Source organism: Labrus bergylta, chromosome 10, assembly GCF_963930695.1.
Source record: "Labrus bergylta chromosome 10, fLabBer1.1, whole genome shotgun sequence".
NCBI classification, from domain to species: Eukaryota; Metazoa; Chordata; class Actinopteri; order Labriformes; family Labridae; genus Labrus; species Labrus bergylta.
The window spans coordinates 1,191,967-1,210,406 of NC_089204.1; the positions used below are offsets into that span (position 1 = coordinate 1,191,967).

At 41.0% G+C, this 18,440-nt stretch overlaps 2 protein-coding genes across 3 annotated transcripts; both read right to left on the bottom strand.

Moving 5' to 3' along the window:
* Positions 1-550: 550 nt before the first annotated feature.
* On the bottom strand, positions 551-5,290 carry emx2 (empty spiracles homeobox 2). The gene is made up of 3 exons (XM_020646141.3): positions 4,537-5,290; positions 3,194-3,378; positions 551-1,715 (listed from the first exon to the last, which is right to left on the bottom strand). The coding sequence occupies exons 1-3, from the start codon at positions 4,925-4,927 to the stop codon at positions 1,548-1,550; spliced, it is 744 nt and encodes a 247-aa protein (XP_020501797.1). The 5' UTR covers positions 4,928-5,290; the 3' UTR covers positions 551-1,547.
* Positions 5,291-7,294: 2,004 nt separating this feature from the next.
* On the bottom strand, positions 7,295-17,237 carry eif3s10 (eukaryotic translation initiation factor 3, subunit 10 (theta)). 2 transcript variants are annotated; one of them, XM_020646121.3, is made up of 22 exons: positions 17,071-17,237; positions 16,412-16,602; positions 16,177-16,313; positions 15,801-15,964; positions 15,248-15,447; positions 14,783-14,991; positions 14,523-14,694; positions 14,328-14,432; positions 14,069-14,167; positions 13,851-13,967; positions 13,537-13,722; positions 12,896-13,243; positions 12,702-12,806; positions 12,510-12,623; positions 12,302-12,424; positions 11,408-11,561; positions 10,829-11,010; positions 9,956-10,044; positions 9,343-9,875; positions 9,110-9,242; positions 8,804-8,985; positions 7,295-8,188 (listed from the first exon to the last, which is right to left on the bottom strand). In XM_020646121.3, exons 1-22 carry the CDS (start codon positions 17,117-17,119, stop codon positions 7,998-8,000), a joined length of 3,783 nt encoding a protein of 1,260 aa, XP_020501777.1. In that variant the 5' UTR covers positions 17,120-17,237; the 3' UTR covers positions 7,295-7,997. The 2 variants fall into 2 exon arrangements, with proteins under 2 accessions (XP_020501777.1, XP_020501776.1); XM_020646120.3 differs by having other exon boundaries at positions 9,343-9,878.
* Positions 17,238-18,440: the final 1,203 nt, after the last annotated feature.

The following is an 18,440-nucleotide window of genomic DNA, read 5'->3' on the forward strand; positions in this document are numbered from 1 at the left end:
CTACAAGACAAGATTTTAAACAAAGATCCCATTTTGCGGCGCATTGCAACCTTCTCTTATCGCTTCGTGAGGGGTAGTCAGATTGTACTAAATTATGTCCAACCAAGCCCCTTTGGATCCGTGGATTAAGAGATTAAAGTGGACCACTGGGCACTGCATCCCCTTTCCCCTCATATTACTCGCATGATAATTGCCTAAACTGATTTGCACTTTCACAAAAGCTTGTAGGGGCTCTTTGTAGCTGGAGCGCAGCAGACGCTGCAGCCCCTGAAAATAAAACTAATGCGGTCTTTATCACACTGAGAAACAAATGCAGGACTGAACAACAAATTATGTGCTGCACTGCTGCAGCATTGCTCTTTCACTCCCCTCTCTCTCTCTCTTTAAATTAAAGCAGAGTCCAAACATCAACAAACCTTTGCGCATACACTGCAAATTATTCTTTTATGGCACAACGCAAAATACACCATCGCCCTGAAAGCTCCTTTTCGATTGAACTGATTTCATTCAGCTGCTCTATTAAAGAAAAGCCTATACTTTGACTGCGCGATACATATTGATAAAACTTTATTGACAAAATATTGACAATTACATACTTCTTGGAAGTATATACTTTGTGTTAAAATTGTAGCAAACTTAACACAAACACAAAAATTATTTACATTCTGTAAAAGAGGGTTTAACAGAAACATTAATTTTTTAGCATTTCTGTACATGGAATACGCTCAGTGCTTGAAGTTTTTTTTTCTGTCTGAATTGTTGCATTTAGTCCTTCGTGGCAACTTTCACCGCAGGGTCAAGTCCTGACAGAAGGCTGCGTGGGGCCGCAGCAACACATTGGTAAAGCTTTAGGTTAAAGGAATGTCCTGATTTCTTCCCTTTAAGTACTTCATATGTGGTCGGATTCAGTTTTCAATCGAAATTTGTATGTTTAAAACAAAACACTATAACGCAGCACCGCTACTTCATATGTTTTCACAATCACTTTTACACGAGAATCATGAATTAAAGACTGCACACTGTGTAAAAAGGAAATATCACGACATATCTCAGTTTGAAAATAGAGTGAAAAACAATATTGTTATTTTTTCTTCTTTGTTTGAGATAACGTGTCAAATTAAAACAACTACCAGGAAAAAAATATTCCATGCATTTCAAGTTTTAAAAAAGCTGTTTGGTGTTTTGGTATCTTGAGTGGAAACTTGTTTTCTTTCTTTTTTTCTTTCTTTTTGTTTTTTTGCTAAAAACCTTCTGAAGTGCAAACGTCCAATATGAACTGGAGAAAAAAGGTGGTGGTAGATTGCAGTGATGGAGGTTTGTACGTGGAAGGGATCAGGTAGTCGGACTGACTCTGTCAGTCACTTTTCCTGGGACATTTGGAATGACAGACCCACTTGGTGACAGCAGGGCCACCAGTCCGGGTTCTCTCACCCTCAGCTGCCGATCTCCGGATATTAGAAATGTGACGTTGGCTTTTTACCCTCTCACTGTCTGTAAGTGGCCTCATGTATCCACGTCTTTCTTCACTCAGGCGCTTATAGTATTTTCTAATCGTCCGAAGTGACATCAATTTCCTCTGGGCTCGACTGTTTAGTCGCCAGTCTCCACCTGTTTATGTGATGCGATCCCTTCTTCTTCTGCTGAGACTCGGAGCCCTCCTCCTCCAACTTCTGTCGCTTGAACTTCGTCCTTCGGTTCTGAAACCACACTTTTACCTTAAGAGGAAAAAAAGAACAAAAAAAATGTATCAGTTTCGCACGATGAACCGCGATTGGCCAGCGCGTAAAACCAAGTACAAAGGGGACACATTGTTTGGACCGCAGGGGGAAATAAAGGCAGGCAGCGGTCCAGCTGAAATAAAATGTTAAACTGTGACCTGCAGCTGATGATAACAGTGCAAACTACCTTTAAAATAAACAAATAACATGTGTATTCTCAGAAAACATGTCCTATAAATACAAAAGCAAATAATTGCATTTTGACTGCACCATAGCTCCCTTATATTTAAATGAATTGAGATTCTAATATCATCCCATTATATGTCATTCAAATAATAAAAGCTCAACTTGTAGTTTACAATTTTTACTCCACTATAAAAAAAAAATATATATTTTAGAACTCATAATATCCTCCTGTTACATGACACTCAAATACCGCAAAATAGCTCAAATTGTAGTAAGGTATCTTTTCTAATCTATGTTTAAAGTTTGGAAACTTTTGATTCTCCCCTAAAGTAGGTCATCTTTTTTTTTTTTTTTTACATTTCAGTATTTTTAAAACAACAACAAAACATAAAAAAACATGGCATAGAGTCACACGCATGTCACATATCTGACATGTGTTTTTGAACCACTCCTCTAAATCGACTTAGCTTTGTTAAACGGTACCGTGGGGAATTAGCAACATCTAAATCGATAAATTGTCTGTCCGTCCTTTGTCACTCTGCAGCCCTTTAAGTGCTTAAATGGCAACTGAGGTGAATTTAATAAGCCTTCAGTGGGTTAATTGAAGTAGGTGATGGTTCATTTCTCCCTTCAGTTCCTCCAAAGGCCCCGCTGTCCAAAGGAGGTACAGCGGACAAAAGACAGCGTCTGATGGGCTCAAACAGCACTTTAAATATGGCAGGGGGAATTCACTGAACCCGCCTCGCTCTTTGTATCGCCTATCCCATAAAATGGTTAACTGGTTAATTTGCCCTCCATTTTGAAAAGCAACATTCTCCCTCCAAAACAAAGTAATTCAACCCCTTCTAAAATGAGGTTAGACCTATACAATGACAGTGGATTTGATCCAACAGAAAGCCTCTGTCTAAGAGTGACAACATGCATTTATGGAGCATGTTGTGTTGAAACAATTCGGTGACTGATTATTTCAGATAATTATCTCATTAATATGCCCTTTATTCATTGCCATGCGTTATATTCATTTTATAGCGGTTCCGTTTTAAATGTGTTTTTACGCACGGTGCCACGTTACGGGAAAAAACGAGAATATTGAACTAAGTCCACAATTAGCAACAAAATGATAACCGTGTATTATAACAACCAAAATAAAATTCATTTTAAAGCCAAAGTAGGCCTGTTTTAACAGCCAGGGAAAAAACAACACACAGAGAAACAATCGATAGGTCTAAAAAAGAGCTTCTGGGACAGGATGTCAATTTAAATGTTGATGAAAATATCGTGTTTCTTACCTGAGTTTCTGTGAGGCTAAGGCTGTGTGCGAGCTGTTTTCTTTCTGCTCCCACTACATAATGGTTTTTCTCAAATGCGTGTTCGAGCCGTAGGAGTTGCGAGGGTGAAAAAGCTGTCCGGATTCTTTTGGGCTTTCTGGCTAGCGCGTTGTGCAAAAGGAAGCTCTCCGGACTCGTTTCATTACCTGGAAACCAAGCAGAAAACGAGGGTCTGTAGTGACTTTTCAATATTACAAGTTAACATTTCTATGAGAAACAGAAGGCCTCCACACAGGTGATGAATGCGTCAATAGTCGGCTAAGGGCAGTGGAAACATTTTCTATAATAATGTCCTCATGTTTGAAGAGAAGCTGGGTATCAGTCAATAATAAAGGTGTTTAATGGGGACACATATTCTTTAATGACTGTTTCTATGCGCTAAATTTGTGAGACCACCGCATGAAGAAGGAAACAGCACAAAGCTGCAGGTATAATCCTTGGCCTAATTCAATTAACAAGAAAAAAACGTCCATTGTAAACAAAATCAAATGTAAAATTCAATCAGCATCAAGACGTTTCGACCACAATCAAAAATAAATAAATACAATGAATTTCGATTGATTCTTTAAAATATAATTTAGCTTGAAATAAAGAAATAACCAATGACACAACTGTAATCACCATATATTGTGCGTCCTAAAGAAACAATTTTTTTTTTCAATGAAATGCTAGTCCAAACATCCCGCAGGCCAAGTTAACCTGGTAAATCAAATGTAGATCACTCCAAATACGACTCATGTCAGCCGGAGAAAATTAGCAAATGGCAAGTTAAATTACCATCTAAACAGTTTGATTTTTATATATATATATATAAATATATATATATATATTTGCATTTAAACAAAAACGAAAAAATAAAAACTCGGGGTCAAAATCTCAAAGACTCTAAGGATCGTTTCTACAGCAGCGCAATAGCCTTCATTAGTTTCATATTTACTATGCATGTACATCATATACAACCTGCAAGCATTCAAAGTACAAATAAATGTCACATTGTTTGCCCCAAGTAGACGTGCTAAGGGCAAAGAGCTACAAAGGCCAAGTTAGCACTTTTAATTATTCTTTTCTTTTCTTTTTTTTAAATGAAACTTTTGTTATTTGTTTATTTTAGCGGACACAATCCTTTAGATACGTGTTTGTTTCTGGACATAGAAGTTAGACTTCTCATACAGTATATTTATTATTTCATCTCTACCCTGAACTCTGTGAAGATGGAGAGAGAGAAAAACATTGTGATCGATGTGCAGCCGCTCGGCACTATTCATGCGTAAAAGTGAGTCTACCAAAGCACTTTGATAGCTTACCTTGAAATCTATGTCCTAAGTATCTATATCTGTGTAATAACCAGGGGTAGAAAGTTGATGGGTCCCTTTGCTGGCTGGCAAAAAGAGGGTGCGGACTGTGCGAAGAGGAAAGCGGGTGAGCAGCCAGAGCGTGCGGTGGGGCGACCGAATGCACCGGGACGGCGGAGTTCTGCTGATGGGAGACCGCCTCGGCAAATACCAAGTCCGGGTTAGAGTAGACGCCCCTGCCGCTGGAGTGGAAGCCGTTGAGGAAGGGGTTCATCTGGCCGGAGTTTGCATAGCTTAGAGCCGCTGGCCTGATGGGCTCCTCGGAACGGGACACCGGTATAGGATTATCCTTCGCCACTAAAGACTCTATCGTAAAACACCTCTTGGGTGTAGGCTGAAACATGGTCTGATAGTCCAGATTCCCCAGCTTAAGTTAAAGTTGTATAGGCTCAGTCGCTTCAAAAATACTCCACGCACAAGAACGGGGGAAGTTTGTGAGCAGTTAATAAGTTTGGAAAAGGCGTCTGTGTCAAGAAAGCCAGAATAAAATAGTGCTCGGCTACTCCCAGACTAATCCATGGATGTGATCGTTTTCCTCGCCGGGTTCGTGCAGGCAGATTTGTTAGTTCATGAGCCTAATTAGCGCTGCAGTCCCATAAACAGCTTCCTCTGAAGGCTGTAATGGCATGGTGATTGGTTGCTGCCGCTGCTGCTCGCCTTAAGGTGGAGAAGGGGAAGACGCTTAAAAAGTGCGTCAATGGGAAACAGGGGCGCGGAGAGGCGGACTGAACGAGGAACACGGAACGGATTCGTCCAGAGCAGCCCCCTCACGCACACGCACACACTCACACGCACATATCTTCAGGACATTTAACACACTCATCTGAACCAGTAGGAATCTAAACCAGTAGGAATGCTCAAGGTAGCCCGACAGGTTCAAAATATTTTAAAGGCTGCGCGTGATTTAAGTTAATACTAACAAGTCATCACTTTGAATTATTCACAAAAATGTGTAAACATCAATTCGGCTCTAAAAGTCTATTTCATGTCTGTGCGCGCGCGCTCTGGCTATTACGCACGAATGGCTGTTGATCATTATGTATTTTTTTGTTTTGTTTTCCAACGAAATTGTTTTAATGAAATTGCAATAATTTAGTCAGTGCTCGTTTTTGTTTTCCCTCAGATTTTATTGATTCTATTTTATTTTTTATATTCTATCGTTTGGGAGAAACTCTTCATTTCTGGGGGATATGATATGGCCTTTAGGAGACACAAACGAGCTTTAGATTTGTGTGAACTTCGTGGTGACAGTCTTTAAAATTAAATTCAACAACACATTTCCCAGTGATGGGTGGCCTCGTCACTGTTGTTCAGATGTTTGTTGGCGTTGAAGCTTTGACTGTAGTCACCTGTGTTAGGATGTGTTGGTGAGAGATCGTGGCCGCGCGTCGAGGGCCTTCATGTAGGAGATGATACACTTAACAGCACACGGAGCGACCACTTTAAATGATGAGGCCTGGGTGTAGCTCTGTTGTTAAATGTGCTTGAATGCATTAATGCCGTTATTATACTGGTTTGCGTTTTTTGAGATTGAATAAAAATGTTCATTCGAAGTTATTATCTCATTAGATGTTGGATAATTGAAATTGCCAATGACACAGCCTTGTTATTGGACTGAATAGCATTAATATTACACTAACTGTTTATTCTATTATTGTTATAATTATCATTAATAATTAAATTTACGGTGCTCTTATTAGGCCTATTTCCAGTTACCCCTCTACTAGGCTATGTGTTGTCCACACGAAGCCAATTAACTTGTTAAGCTTAGGTGTTGGTAGGTTACGATTCTGAGGAGTAATAGGCTAAACACACAGACCAAATGGGTTGTCACAAATATGCAAAGTGTAAGGCAAGTAATGCGCCTCATTTTACAATTCCTAAATGTTCTGATTCCAGAGCACATTGTTTAACAACATTAAGTATACGGCTACTTGGAGAAATAGTCTACATTTTCACTTGTAGCAATTTGTAGAATTTTATTGTACGTCTACTAATAAATATAAGTGTATTTTAATTTTAATCAACCATGTGACACATTATTGTTCAAGTAATATTATTGTAAATCCGAGTAATATATCGGTTCCAGTCAGCCAACTGCAATTTCATTAACGCTACTTCAAGTAACAAGCACTCTTTAAGAGAAAATACAGCATGGTTGAGTTTCTCTCATCTCAACAGCGTGTGGGTCGTTAACCGTCGCACTGCCAACTGACCGCAGCCTGCAGTTTTTATCACACTGAGTGAACCAGCAACCATCGCTTGCTCTCATATGAAGCGTGTCTTCCCACTCCACAGTGCTTTACCGCTCTCTAGTGGTGAAATGACGGTAGTGTTCTTATACGACACCAAAAGCAGCATTTGTTCGGCCGTTAGGGTATCTAGAGTGCAGAGATCAACATGTCATGTCAACACACATCAATGTCATTACTCAAGTTTGCCTGATGTACGGTACTTGGAAAAAATGTCAAATTCTAATAAGGGTATAAAGCGTTTCAGTTATTGTCCTCTAAAATAACTTAGCTATATTTGAGGAAGGTTGGGAAACCACAGCTCCTGTAATCCCATCACAACTTCTGTTTATGTAGTGATTCAATAGTAGGAGTTATGACTTACAGGTCTATGATTTATGTACAGAAGATTTAATTGAGACCAGTGATTCTGCAATACTTAATGATGAAACAGCATTTGAGACTCAATGACTCAGTAGTTGGTGGTGAGCAAACATCTTTATTAATGAAGGCTTTATCTGTACACATGCAAGCTGGTTTTCTAACCATTACTGCAGTAAGATAGAACCACACATTGGATATTAAGCAGGATCAATTGAATACTCTAAGCATGAACATCAAAATGTAGATTCCACTAGTTCTTTATCAGGTTAAGAAGCATCTGAACGTTAGATGAAGAGTAGAAATTATTAAAACGTGAAAAATTCCAAGTCATTGCCATTACAAGAGTTGTGAGTGTGAACCTTACGATTGTATCTATGCAGAGGTTAATTATTTAAATGAGGCATCTGGTGATACAATTCGTTTGCATTGAAAGCTGGAGCAGGTAAATTGCTTTATGATAATCCAGTTTTACTTCAATATCTAAGGAAAATACACTCATTACCATTGGGGCAGTCATGTTTTCATTGACGGTTTTGAAGGCCTGCGAGCAAGTTCTTGGTAGATGTTATCTTAGGTGGTAAGGAGCCTTTAGTTGGAAAATGTTTAAAGTCAAAATAAGGATGAAAGGGGGGAAAAACTACCATCTACAAATAATTGAGGATTTACTTTAGAGTGTCAGAAGTTTGTTGCCAAAAATTCACCACTGTGGATAACCAGCTGATAAGATAAGATACTTTTTTCTTCTCTTCAAAAACCATCCATCATTAACCAGGCAAATTGGATGCACAGGCTGTTGGCTCAGCGACGGACAGTGGTCCAGCCATCATCATCTGTTTCGTTCTTGATACGACGAGGGTTGTCTTTGTCGCCACCTCGCCACCCCTTTTCTCCATCAGCATCACGGTCAGGTTCCCTCACCCGCTCTCTGGGTCGTTCGGCTCTGTCCGGCTCCTCGCGCTTATCATCCCCTCCACGACGCCAAGAACCTCCTGAGGAGACAAAGTTGCTAATTATACCCAATTCAAGAAGACATATGTTAATCCAACAACTCAAACTTTGGTGCAAAAGTCTGAAGTATGAAAAACTTGGTGGTTCTTTTCTTGAGTTAGTTGCTTTGAGCTCATAAAAAGAAACCTCCATTAGCTGAACAGAACAACTCAACAAATTGCTCTGCTTGAAAAGTTCACATCTCCTTTAAATGATGTGTTCTATTTTGTACCTTAGCATCTAATGGGTGCTCTCAGTACAATTGACTATGCACAGCTATAAACTGCAATACAATGAGGAAATTACAAATATCATGCAAGTGTGCATGTATGGCGCTTTTCTAGTCTTCTGAATACTAAAAGCATGTTTTACACTACAGGGCACAACTACCCATCCAAACACTGATGTCAGAGGCTGTTATATAAAGTGTCCATCAGTATTAGCTAATCAATCATACACATTCACTGGCCGCAGCATCAGCGTCTGGGTTGCAGTAGTAGAGTATTGGCCAAGGAGTTGGAGATCGAAACCTTGACCTTTCAGGCCACAAAAAACTAAATGTATATTCCTTATGTGTATGTAATAGTTATGCTTTGTAGAAAATATGTTCTAATTACCATCATCAGGAAGTTCTCTTGGTGGGGCTCTTTGTTCACGGTCATCCCGGCGGTCTCTATCGCGGCGGTCAACCCGGCGGTCTTCACGGTCTTCACGGTCACGACGATCAGGTTCCTCTTTGCGAGAATCTCTCCACCCACTTCCTTCCTCTGTACCACCTCTCCTCCAGCTACTCTCCTCTCTGTTAACACGTAGTAACAACAATATAATGACTTTACTACCTCACTGACAGGGTAACTAAATACTTTCCTCTGCATTCAACAATAGTCATTTTTGGAAGCCTCTGGCAAAGGTCTATCACACACTTTTGTGGAGGACGGTCTCTGGGAGGCTCGCTTGGTCTCTCCTCTCCTTCACCATCATCTCCTTCCTCATTAGCTTCACCACGGGGTGGACCCCAGCTATCCTCTCTCGCCTTCTCCCGCTCCCGCCAACCACCTGGAACAGAGTCATTCTGTGAGATATTGCATTTAAACAAATAGGAGCTGTGAGCTCTGATTACGAAACATTATCACTTATCAGCAGCTCAAAGGCTTACCAGGTCTTCCCAGGGGCTTCCAGGGTTTGAGATCCTCACCACGACGTGGCCCATCATCCATACCTCTCCTTCCACCTCTGTCATCATCTCCGCCTCTTCTGGAACCCCAGTCATCATCAGCCCCACGCCTGGGACCCCTCAGGTCATCCATGCCTCTACGGGGACCTCTGTCCTCATCAAATCCCCGTCTGGGGCCGCGGTCCTCATCAAATCCACGCCTGGGGCCGCGGTCCTCATCAAATCCACGCCTGGGGCCGCGGTCCTCATCAAATCCACGCCTGGGGCCGCGGTCCTCATCTCCACCTCTTCTTGGACCGCGGTCATCATCAAAGCCTCTGCGAGGTGCGCGGTCTTCGTCGATTCCTCTGCGCAGAGGACGTTCATCCTCACCTCCACGACGAGGGCCTCTGTCATCCTCAAAGCCACGCCGGGGTCCTCTATCATCTGCACCTCTGCGAGGAGCATCTGCTCCTCTTTTGAAGGGGACCTCTTTCTCCTCCTTGTCATCTTCACGGCCCTCCTGTCTCCATTCCCTACTAAAAGAGAGAAAACATTGTCATAGTAGCCCCTCATGATTTAATGGGGATACCTATAACAGATAAGCATCACATACCTTTCAGGAACAGAACGACGCCATTCTGAATCACCTCCTTCTGTACGCTTTCTCCATCCTCCCTCCTCTTTCTCCTTTTCGCCCCAATCCTGTATAAGCACATCAGAATGATCAAGACGCAAAGTTAGATCACATGAAATGTTGTGTCAATGTGCAAAAAAGAACATGTAGTCCATTATGCTGCCCCTGGGTCCATGAACTTGTGACAATATGTTTGGCTTTCCTTGCGTCACACTTTCAGAATAATCACAGTATTTTATGACAAATTGCTATATTTACTATGTTACTATAATGTCAATGTGTTTAAACTTGACAAGACCAAGGAAAAGCTTTCAAAGCGAACTGATGCACTTCAAGCATCTACAATAACATTTTGAAGAAAGCTCTAGAGATACAAGGAGGACCACTGTTTAACTCGATTGAGTGGACATTTGGTACATGGACAACTCAAAGCACATCTTCTGACTAATCAAATCATTTAAAATGAGGTTACAGTGTTGTGTTAACATGAATGTTTACTGCCCCTCTCTTAAGGTTCAGACGTTATTGTTTCTCTTAATGAGATCACTTCAGCTTATTAATTGTGTGCTGTGTGTCCCATACCACAGTGATATGACTGCAATCAGCACATCACCAAGACCCACTAACTGTGACTGAACAAGATGGCACATGAACCCTGCATGCAGGTGAACACATGCTAGCCTTTTCTCAAACTGAATACATCTTAATGGCCTTGTACAAAAAAACCCATCATAAAGTCCTCTCCATCTTTTAAGTTAGTGCTTGAGTCCAAGTCATCAGTGCTCAAGTCGAACACAGCAGCACAATGAGACTTGATACCTGTAGGACCTGAACAAAACAGCTAATTTGTACCTTGGCTTTCTCTTCTGGGGGAACCTTTCTCTCCTCCTCACGGCGCCGTTCCCGTTCCTCAATCTCCTGCTGACGAGCACGCTGCTTCCGTTCCTGCTCTTCAAGCTTACGCAGCCGTTCCTGGTACTCTCTCTCCTCCTCCTCTCGCTGCTCTTGTTCCACGCGATCCCGCTCCTCACGCTCTGTCCCACAGTAAGAAGTAACATGAGAACCAAATAACATAACCTTTGACACATAAAAGCTACTGCATATTGCCCTGATAAAAAGCAGAGTTCATTCAAGTAGTTTTAATAATAAAAAACAAAAGGATGACATGGTAAACATTTTATGAACTAAAAATCTTCCAAATGAACTTCCCTAACCCCCAAGTCCACAAAAACTTTATTCTGGGCAACAGCTCCTGTTGTACTACTGTCTCTCAAACAACAATCTTATAACTGCTGCTTGAGATTTTCTCATATATCCTCCACTTTCTTCTTGATGATAATTGTGGCATATGACACCATGTGTTTCCTTCACCATGAAGGGTTGGTTTACAGGTATCTGTGTGTCAGCGCACAAATGCAAACAGAAAATGACCTTTCTTGAGCTGCTCCTCGTGAATACGCTGTGCCTCCTCCTCTTTCGAGCGGTAGTAAGCATTACGCCTGTCCTCTTTGCGCTGCCTTTTCTTTTCTTCCAAACGCGTCTTCCTCTCCTCCACCAAGCGTTCCTCGAAAGTTTTCAGTTTTTCCTTCAAAGACAGAAAAATTTATTTGAAAACACTGCTGAGAGGGCCGTGGGGCCTCATAACCAAAGCAAAAGGGCAATTTGGTTTATTTGCAACCTGGAGCTGTTTTGTCCTAAAAGCTCTCCTGAGAAACTTTCATTTTGCGTAGATTCTGGCAGCCTAGTAAACAAGGTGGTATTTCTTATCATTTTGGAATTTTTTTTCATGTGTTCAAGTGTTAGTGGTATTGTCCACTGAAAATAACATCCTGTAGTGTCTCAGCTGTCAAAAGCATTGCTAAGAAGGAATCTATTTTGGGGGAAAAACTAAACACAGGAACTTCATGACAGCATTGTGTAAATTGCTTCATTAGTCCACAACCAAGTGGCAGCAGTGACACACATACATCAATCACCTGGCCAATCGTCTCATTTGCTTTAGTAGGTTCATATAAAAAGGCATAATTATTCATGTTTCATAATCAGTGAAAAACTCATCACAGTACGTTTAAACCACCAGGGGGCATCAGTTAGCAGTTAAAAGGTAGTTGTAGTCAAAAAGTACAACTTCACTGTACAATTCCGACCAAAAGAAAGTTTTAAAGCAACATTATTAACTGACCACCAAATCCAAAGGTGGACTATTCTGACTTGTTGCTGCCCTCTAGTGTTTTCCTTCTCAAATACACTTTGCAGTCAGCTGCCTCTCTCAGCACAGTCTGTCATTAACAAAGTGTGAATTCTGTATCAGTAGAGTAGCCTTACCTCATAAATAAAGCTACGGGCAGCAGTTATTTTGGATAAGAAGCTTTCTTTGTCCTCCATCATCCTGGACATGCGCTTCTTGTGCTCCAGAGCTTTCTCCCGTTCAACTTTCATGTTGCTGATCTGAAAAGGGAAAACATTCTTACATTGTAGATACTCACCACATGTGTATGAAATTCTGTGAGAGTTGTTTTTTATTTAAACATACCCTATCCTCTTCCTGGAGCTCCCATAGTTCCATGTCTTTAATGCGCTGCTCTTCATAAGCCTTCTTTATAAGAGGAATCTCCTCAAGGCGTTTGGCCCTCTCAAAGTAGTCAATCTAGAGAGACAAAATAAATGATTAGTGTCTGATTTGCAACCATGATCACACATGTTCAAATATGTATCCTTCAGTTACCTTCTTCTCCTGGTTCTTCAGACGCTCCTGGAGTTCTTTCTTCTCCTTCTCCAGCTGCTCCACTTGCTTGGCCATAATAAAGTCAGGGTCCAGTTCCTCAAGGTCCTGTTAAAAACACATTTGTTGGTATAATTTTTTTAGCCGTACAATATTTAGTCAACATAATCCATTTTGTAATTTTGGCTACAATTTACCTCGATATCAATATCCTTGAAGGCCTTGGCTCCAAGTTCAGTCTTCTTGATCTGCTCCAGTCGCTCGCGCACTGTCTTCTTTTTGATCTGCTCATGCTCCTGCATGATGCGCTCCTTCTCTCTCTCTTTGGCCTCTTGGCGCAGACGCTCCTCCTCAGCCTTGCGAACTTTCTGCATCTCGGCCTCACGCTGCTCCAGCTCTTCCTTCTCACGCTGAATGTTAAGGCTCTCGAGGCGCTCTTTGCGCTCTTCAATGGTTTGTCTACGAGCCAGGATGCGTTGGTGATCTTTACGGGCATTTTTCAGATAGGCAGCGATGGCCAGCTGGTTCTGCTCCTCACGCTCTTGCTGAAAAAGGACAAAAATCAAAATACTGTTTATAATAGAAGAATCAACTGTATATTTTGCCAAAAGACACTAATCATCACACTAATAGATTATTGTTGACCACTGGCATTCTTTCAGCCTTTAGTTATATGCAGGCAAACAGCCCAGATGGAAAGCAAGAGTCGAATGAATGAAATCTAGCTATCGCTCCCAGAGGCAATATCCTTGGCAGACAACTTGTCGGTTCCTTAATTCCTACTCTAGAGGGTTTGAGCTTTGTGTGTGGCTATACAAGAGTAAGACGGGGAACTCACCAGGATAGAGGCAGGCTTGATGACATAGATGGCCTTGGCCAAAGAAGAAGACATGGCAGTCAGCTGGTTCCTTATTTGCTCTGAGGGCATGTTCTGCAGGAAGGGACCAACAGGGGCATCTTCTTTGGTCGAGTAGTTTAGGTCAGAGCCAAAGCTCAGAGTTCGAGAGGAGTGGTCTATACGGACCTACAATGAAAAAGCAAATAAAACCAGTTGAGCAAAACACTTTTAGGTCTTAACATGTATCCTAAACTCAATATACTTTAATTAGTTGATCTATTTTGTTGATCTATTATTCAAGATCCTGATTTTACCTGCAGATCACAATGGCGGGCAGCATCCACAATGGAGCGCTCAAGCTGGAAGGCATCTACAAATGGAACCAGGGAGGCCAAACGGGTGAACTCAATACTTTGATAGATCTGTGCAACCTATATTAAGGAAGGAGAATGATAAGAGAGATTTAATAGATAACAGTGTAGAAGTTATAAATAAAAGCATATCAGGGAATTGAAAGATTGAAGAGAATTACTTGTTGCAGAAGCCTCAGGATAGTATTACTCTGCAGATGAGGGACATACTGCTGCAGATCAGCCTCCTTCTCTGCCTGGTCTCTTACCCAGTTTAACACCTAATAGGAGAGCAAGTCGGTTACCATTTGCTGGGGTGATGATTTAACAGCCACAATAACATTTATTAAATACAAGATCATCATTAAAACTTCAACTAAAAATTCACAAGAAATATTGTTGGTATATATTCCTCAAGCTGGTTGCTGCCAAATGATTTACCTTGGTTACCCTTCCACTCAGCTTCAGAGGATGAAAGTCTACTTCAAGCCAGTTGTAGAGTTCCTTCACCTCTGGTACAATATACTGCAGCAAGTTAAATCTCACCTTAAATACAAACATTAAAGACAAAGATGAGTTCAGACATCTCAAAGCAAATAATGTTATCAGTTACACAGGTGCTATTGCACAGTGTACCATGTCATTGATGAGGCTCTGCCTGGTTGGAGGAGACTGCAGACCAAGGAGTGTGGCCAGCCTGCGATGTTTTTCTACAATGATGCCATCCATGTCCAGCAGCCGGGCAATGTCAGTGCGCTCAGGAGTAATTGGAATAGACAGTGTGGCCAGGAGGACTCTGGTGGACATCCTGAATATAGAAAGTAAGCATTATTACCACTTGGTCACTATTAATTATTAAATATTCTGTACTTATCCACAGATCATGAATTTGTTACCTTTGCATCTCCTCTTGGGTCAGATTCTTTCGCATCTCCCTTGAAAGGTGATAGAGCCTGTGGAGGGTGCAAGCATGGAAGAGGGCATTTCCAGATTTCCAGAACACAGTTGACACCTTGTTGTAGTAGTTGGCCATGAGCTGGGGTTTGGGAGGCTTCTTGGAGAGAGCAAACAGGCCATGGATGTCTTCAACAGCCTTGAATGCTTCCTGCATAACATAAACAATTCATCATTAGTTACAATGTCATGTTCAACTTGCATGTATGCAACATATATTATTAAACTAAACAACACTGAACAGCAAAACAGGTGTTATACACAACAAACTGTGTTAACTGCTGACATCTTTCAAAAGGAACCATTAAACTTCTCAATAAAATACCTTTTCCATTTCAGTGTCTAAACCAAAAAATGCATGCATTCTGTTATGCTCCTTTGAGAAATGTAATACAAGATGAACAGACCTGCCAGAGCTCCATGCTTATTGCGCTGTCCAGCTGCACCAGGCGTGTCTCAAGGTGCATAGACTGGCTTTCAGGGTTGTTCAAGTTGATGGCAGTGCTCTGATTGTGGTGGCGCTGGATCTGACCCAGATGCATTCGCAGATTGTCACACAGCTTGCGAAATTCTGCTTTACGGGTGTACTGAAGGCAGAACTTAAATGCTGCAGAAAAGATGAAGGTATATTATACGTTATACATACTTGTTTCAAGAGTTTGGTGTAGAACTTAATAATTAAAACACATATAGGTAAAGCAATGGAATATTCACATTTTAAGTGTGAGAAACACTGATTTATTAATTCACTGATTACAGATTGAAAACATTCTGTGTTTGAAAAGGATGCTTTTCATCCTTGAAACAGGGCCTTGTCAAATCATTTTCTATTCATATATATCATTCAAAAAGGAAAACCACAAAGAATACAAACAGTGTCAGTAACTCACAGGAGACCATGAATTATATCACATTCACTTCTGGAAAAACTTATTTTGCATGAATAAAAAATAGACTTACCTTGCTGAGCAATGTCATGGTACAGGCGCTCCACTTTTGAGTTATTCCGAAGCAAGTCCAGACACTGACGGTATGACTCCCAAAGGAACTTGACCCAGGGGGTGAGTAGCAGGCGGTCAGTACGATCTTGAGTGTCCTCTCCACTCACAGCACTCAGAAGCACACTAGTGTCGCAGATTCAATAATCAATGCATCTTACATTTATTAAGCCCCTACATTATACCATCACCTGTGAAAGATCTGTAAAACCTTGTCATCTGAAACCATTGAAACTTAAACTTCAAACACAATCTAAAAAAACATATGAAGACCCTTGATTGATTGGAAAATTCTAAAATACAGTTATTTCCTGAGAACAGTATTTGAGCATGCTCACCTCTCAGGAGTCTGGATGTTGTCCAGATCCTCAATGTCCAGAACCATCTGCTGGGACTCCCCCTTTGCTGTCTCAGTCTTCTCCTCCGCCAGCTTAAGATAAGCCCGAACCACATCCTCCAGAGATTTGATATTCACCTAATAGCAAAGATGTTACAACATTACCCATTCACTCAAATGGAAACATAGTTTGAACCACTACCTGATCTGTGCAAACATCCTTTCTCCTCACACACCTGCTGGCAGATGTTCTTGTACTGATAGAGACCCTCCTTGGCCAGGTGGCTTTTGCGCAGATCCACGCAGAGCTCCAGGTATTTGAGCATGATGGGCTCGTGGATCTTCTGCCATGTTCGATGTTTCTTGCTCTTGATGACATCGTACAAAACATCCAAGGCTGGCTGCTTTTTGCCAACCTCGAGAAACTCTGCATAAAGACATAAAATAAAAGTCAAACGAACGCACACACCGTTATATTATCCAGTTATCTGAGCAGATTGCACCGGCCGCGTTGGCTGAATTGTGAGGCCCGGGGTGGCTCGTGAACCACCTCAATTTCGCACTACAAGAACAGAAACCCTTACGAAACGGGTTGACAGCAGACAAGAAATGTTTTGATCAAAACGTCAAGACTGTCACCAGCTGTTGTCTGTAGCGGGAGAACAATAACTACAACTGTCGGTAACACAGAAAAGGTCCAGCCGGTCAGCTGAATATTAATGTAGACGTGAGACAGCGATATCGCCTCCACGCCATTCAAGCTAGTGTTAGCTAGCAGTTAGCCATTTTGACTGTGTCAGCTAGGCTAAGTGTAACGCAGAATAAAGCCAGCTAACAGAAGCTAGTTAGCATTAGCGTCTGACATCCGCGAAGCTGAATTACTAATTCCACTTACCGTTCGCTCGCTTCAGAGCATTCTCTGGTCTTTGAAAATACGCCGGCATGGTGGTGGCGTTTTAAGAAAACTCCAACTCTGCTGGCTTGAGTGAATTTTTGAGAAATTTCACCAGTCCATCCACGCCACGCACTCACCCGCTGGAAAGGTGCTGGCTGAGAAAGGAAGAACCTCGTGAGCGGCCTAGCTAGGGTTGCCAGCAGGAGCGTCTATCCCCCTATCACAGTGTGCATCCATTCATAGACTACGGGATCGAAAATATCCCAGTCTAGATTTTCGAGCGACCACCTTTGAGTAATGAACACGAGTAATGTTTTGTTTTTTTACTCGAACATCACTTGACGCCAGTGTGTGTGATTCCATATGTGTTTTTAAGATAGGAAGAAAGTACTTGACCCCATGCCTACAGACTAAATGTACAGCTGACCACCTCACTGTGCAATACAAGTGTGCAATATTAACCTTAAAAATAAAAAAACAGTGTAATTATATAATGTGAAAAATATGTGTGCAATAACCTCAGGTGCAATAAGAGATAATAAGTGCAATAAGAAAACATTTCATTTCATTGTACAGTGTTCCCCTTGTTATTTTTTTGTATTATATATTTGCTTTAATACAGTGTATAACTTCTGTATAGTTTATTTTAAATCACTTAGCTGTTACTACAACTTGTTTATTTTTACTTTGACTTTTTTTGTACTTTTCTACTTTTTTTTCTTACAATGCTATTCTATTTTATATATAATTTTGACTCAGGGAGAAACGCACAAGAATTCCAATGTACCTGTACTGTCCTGTACCTGTACAAATGGCAATAAACATCTATTCTATTCTATTCTTTTGCCAACATTTAAAATGTAAGCTCCTTTCATTATCTTAATTGGACGGTGCAAATACAGTAAAGCTAAAATGTAAATGGATTTCAATTATGCATTCTAATCTACTCAAAGTAGCAAAGTGGACGAGTGCAAGCGAATTTCCTGTCACCAATAATGTCCCAGCCGTCAATGCCATAGGCCTACTGAGAAATGTAATGTTCATATAGGCTATATGAGTTTTTAACGGAATGTAGATAAAATCATGATGGCACTGTCTCGGCCGGCATTAAATGATACTTTTTTTTCCTTCTTGAGACTATAGGAAATGTGCTTTCATTCTCGTATTCCTTTGTTATGGTTTCATCCCTAGTTGCCTTTGTCTTTTATTCAATTCATATCTTTTAACTGTTTTTAATGTTGATATTGACCTATGTCTCTGAAATAAAGAAATAAAGACAAGTTTGCTACTAGCATTACATTTGTTATGAATTAGCGCTATACAAATAAAGATTGATTGATTGATTGATTGATTGATTGATTGATTGATTG